Here is a 3,780-nt window from a genome sequence, read left to right as displayed (position 1 = left end):
CCGGGCCCGCTCTCTACCGGCCATGCCACTGGTGCAGAGCTGTCCGTTTGCCTTTCTCCTCTCACTTGGACAAATGCAGAAGCCTCACAGGTTTATTAAACAGGACACACCTCCCCACCAGCATGGCCAACATCTCCTTAGGAACAAGGCTTTGTCAGGATGTTCCCACTGCTAAAGGAGTTCCATTCTTTCCTTCCCTCATGCCACTGCCTCATGCTTCTGCTGTGTGATGACCCAGGAGAGGGCAGAGATGCAGTGCACCTGAGTCTTGTTTTAAGACTATAACTTACAACTTTATTTCTGCCTTTACTTCTCTACTTACCATTCAAATAGCCCAGGATCCACCTTTCCAAATCTTTTGGTACAAGACAAAGAGCTGATCCCAGGCCCTGTTAGCAGAGCTGTGACATGCCAAAATAATTCTGTAGAGGTTACACAACTTCAGAGCTTCCTGTAATTCAAAGCCTGGAGGTTTTTTCTTGATTGCACAAGAAGATGGGTGGTGACTGTATTAGGATGATCTGTATCTTTCTAAAGGAGCTGGAGGGATTACAGTGCAGGATGTAACCAGGACACTTTGTGGCGGACAGATAAGAAAGAAAAGCAAAATTCTAGTTGATGAATCTTTTCTCCCACCTCCCCTTTTTACTTTACTTCAGGACCTTCATTTGTCCATCTCCCTTCCCAACCACTCCTACCACCCCTGCCTCTCTCTAACATTGTTCTCTGGATTCCCTGAGGATGTCAGCTTCAATACCCACCCTCAACACCCTTCCCTCATAGAATCATGGAATAGTTTGGGTTGGAAAGAACCTTAAGATCATCTAGTTCCGACACCTCACACTAAACCATGTCACTCAAGGCTCTGTCCAGCCTGGCCTTGAACACTGCCAGGGATGGAGCATTCACAACTTCCTTGGGCAACCCATTCCAGTGCCTCAGCACCCTCACAGGGAAGAACTTCTTCCTTGTATCCAACCTGAACTTCCCCTGTTTCAGTTTGAACCCATCACCCCTTGTTCTGTCACTCCAGCCCCTGATGAAGGTCCCTCCCCAGCATCCTTGTAGCCCCCTTTAGACCCTGGAAGCTGCTCTGAGGTCTCCAGCAGCTTCTCTTCTCCAGGCTGAACAGCCCCAATGTTCTCAGCCTGTCTCCATACGGGAGGTGCTCCAGCCCCTGATCATCCTCGTGGCCTCCTCTGGACTTGCTCCAACAGCTCCATGTCTTTTACATAGAGGACACCAGAACTCCAACTCTGAATACAGAGAATGGCTGTTGTGTGTCTCCCTCTTACTTTTAACCCTTTGCTTTTCTGCCTGTCCTTTTACTGGAACGAACTGAAACACTGAAAAGGTTGGTGTTGCTCGTGCAGGGGAGGCAAGGCCTCCCCTGTGCCTTTTGCTGGTGAACTTATGATCAGATTCTTTGCTCAGAGAACTGGTCACAGTCCTGGGCTTCCAGTGACCCAGAGTTCCTGGGATTCTACTTCCATTAGAAAGCCCACAATGGGGTCCTGATTTAAAATGAAATGTTTTTCAGGGTGAGCTGCCCTCACCCTCTGTAGTTCTGGGAAACAGAAAACCACACACACATGGAGTTTTATATCAAAATGTTATTGCCTCTGCATCAAGCAGCTCTCAGGTTCTGCACCGCAGGGGAATTCCACCTTCACAAAGTGTAGTGGTATAAACCCCAAATAAATAAACACACACACATGCTCTCACTGTGACTTCACTCTCTTGAAACAGAGAGTACCCTGGGGAGGTGTCACTGCGTGCTGCACTGCTGGTGGGTTCACCAGAGCCAGCACCCCTTACCACAGCTGGGTGGTACAGAGGAATGGTGAACATCACTCGTTACTTACCACCAAAAAGAACCTTTTTGTCTCCCTAAAGCCATATGCCTCGATAGGCCAGACATCAGTAGAAACTCTGGGTGAATAAATACAGAAAACACCTCTGTCTGTCCTTGCTCTGGTTTGGGTATCCCTGCCTGGATACCTGGAGCTCTCCAGCATTTGCCTGCCTCACCGCAGAGCTGCTGGGACACTCTAGCTCCTTCCCATATAATGGGAACCTTTGAACTTAAACTTGTGATCATATTTTTCCTCCATATTTGAAGTTTCAAATGCATCACTGAGCACCGTGGGTGTGGGGGGTGTCCCTTCCATAAAACACTTGCTGTCACAGTCACTTGCAATGCCTTCGTCTTCTGCCACCTGTAATGTCTGGAAGGAAATGAGCAGCTCCGTGCTGGGATCCACACTGAGCCAGGAGATATCCCTGAGCTGGGCCTGTAGATCAGCTGCTGGTTGCTGGTAACACCTGGGGGAATGATAACCCTGCCTGTGCAGGCAGTGCTCCCCGGCTGGGAGCCTGAAACAAGTGCCCTTCATCAGTGGTTGCAAAGGCGCCATTCCCAGGCATTCATCCCTGGCTGTATCCTGCTGTCTCTGTTCCCTGGGATCTGGGAATCTCACATCAGTGAGTGATATTCTTCCCAAAGAGGAACTGTGAGAAAGGGATGCCCTCTCATTCCCTTGGGATTCTGAAGTGTCCACCTCATTCTTTCTCATTGGAAAGAAAGAGAAACCCAAGGCTCTTAGGTCAAGCAGAGATTCACTCTCCATGGAGAGGCCTCTAGATCCAGAGTCCAAGCTGGATTCCGCCTGAGATGCTTGACAGTTGAGATACCTGTTTGGAAACTGCATTTCAGTGTATGGGGTGAACATACTGCTGTCTTCTTCCTCCTCCTCTTTCTCCAATGATGATGATGATGATGATGATGATGATGATGATAGGAAAGAAGCCACCCATGGTAGATTGTTTCTTGCTAAAGCTTTCTCTGTCTTCCTTTGTGATACTGGCTTCTCGGTGCAGATGAGACAGTCCCTGAAGAATTCCTCTTTACTGAGCTCACAGTGGAAGGCTGCTCCAGCAGCTTTTGACTGAGATAAATCCTACCAGGGAAAAGACACAAGACACACAGAGTGAGTTAGTGATGCCTTTTAAAGAAAAGTTTGGATAGAGGAAAGCTTACTTACAATGGGACTAATGGACACAAACTGGGAAGTGCAGAACTCCCAGTTACCCTCTGACAATCAGCAAGACCTGGAGTCAGGAGGGGACCTGGCAGTTGGGCCATACCAGAGCATGAGGCATCTTCTTTCCCTTAACATCTTGTGTCAGCAAGCAGGTGATGAAGGCACTTGTCAGAAAGATGGGGAGGACAAACACAGGGATCATGGCAGAAAATGGGAACGTCCATTCCACTGCTGAAAAAGACATAAATAACATCCTGCTGATGTTACTATTTTACAGTAACAACGGGCTCTGTACTCAGCTTTTCTTTGCAAAATCTCAATGATCTTTAGGCTCATGTTCTACAGATGCAGAGAGAGGAAAACAGACTTGTCTGAGATCAAATTGTAGTCACAGCCACAAAGGAATGTTGGTACCACCAGTGCCTTACTTGGAGCAGGTGAAAAACAAGGCCTTATTCACGTATTTTTCAGGCTAAATTTGAGTATGTCTGAAATTTCAGTGTAAGCCTCACTCAAGTACAATATTTCAGGATTAGCAGAAGATACTTCAGGCTTTGATGATTTGAATGCAAATGTTTCTACAGAAAGTAGGAACCTTTCACTAGAAGCTCTGGCCAGTCCATTTCACAGGAAGCCCTTTTTTTTTTTGGCTGAAAGGCTAATTTGGGTGGAAATCTTTGCCTTGCCCTTCAATGTGCCATTTGATGTCTTACCACATCCTGTCCTCAGCAGGGCC

General features: G+C 47.5%; 1 protein-coding gene across 1 annotated transcript in view; it reads right to left on the bottom strand.

The window, feature by feature from the left end:
• Positions 1–2,051: 2,051 nt before the first annotated feature.
• IFNLR1 (interferon, lambda receptor 1) overlaps positions 2,052–3,780 on the bottom strand; it is a 4,360-nt gene continuing 2,631 nt past the window's right edge. The window contains exons 6-7 of the mRNA XM_010023566.1: positions 3,148–3,298; positions 2,052–2,960 (exon numbers count right to left, since the gene is read on the bottom strand). Of these exons, the coding sequence (XP_010021868.1) occupies positions 2,052–2,960; positions 3,148–3,298 (1,060 nt within the window). The remainder of the gene's footprint in view (positions 2,961–3,147; positions 3,299–3,780) is intronic.

This window comes from Nestor notabilis, unplaced genomic scaffold (assembly GCF_000696875.1).
Source record: "Nestor notabilis isolate BGI_N333 unplaced genomic scaffold, ASM69687v1 scaffold10691, whole genome shotgun sequence".
NCBI lineage: Eukaryota > Metazoa > Chordata > Aves > Psittaciformes > Psittacidae > Nestor > Nestor notabilis.
The sequence above is the reverse complement of the archived record's forward strand: the minus strand, read 5'-3'. Positions and strand labels throughout refer to the sequence as shown.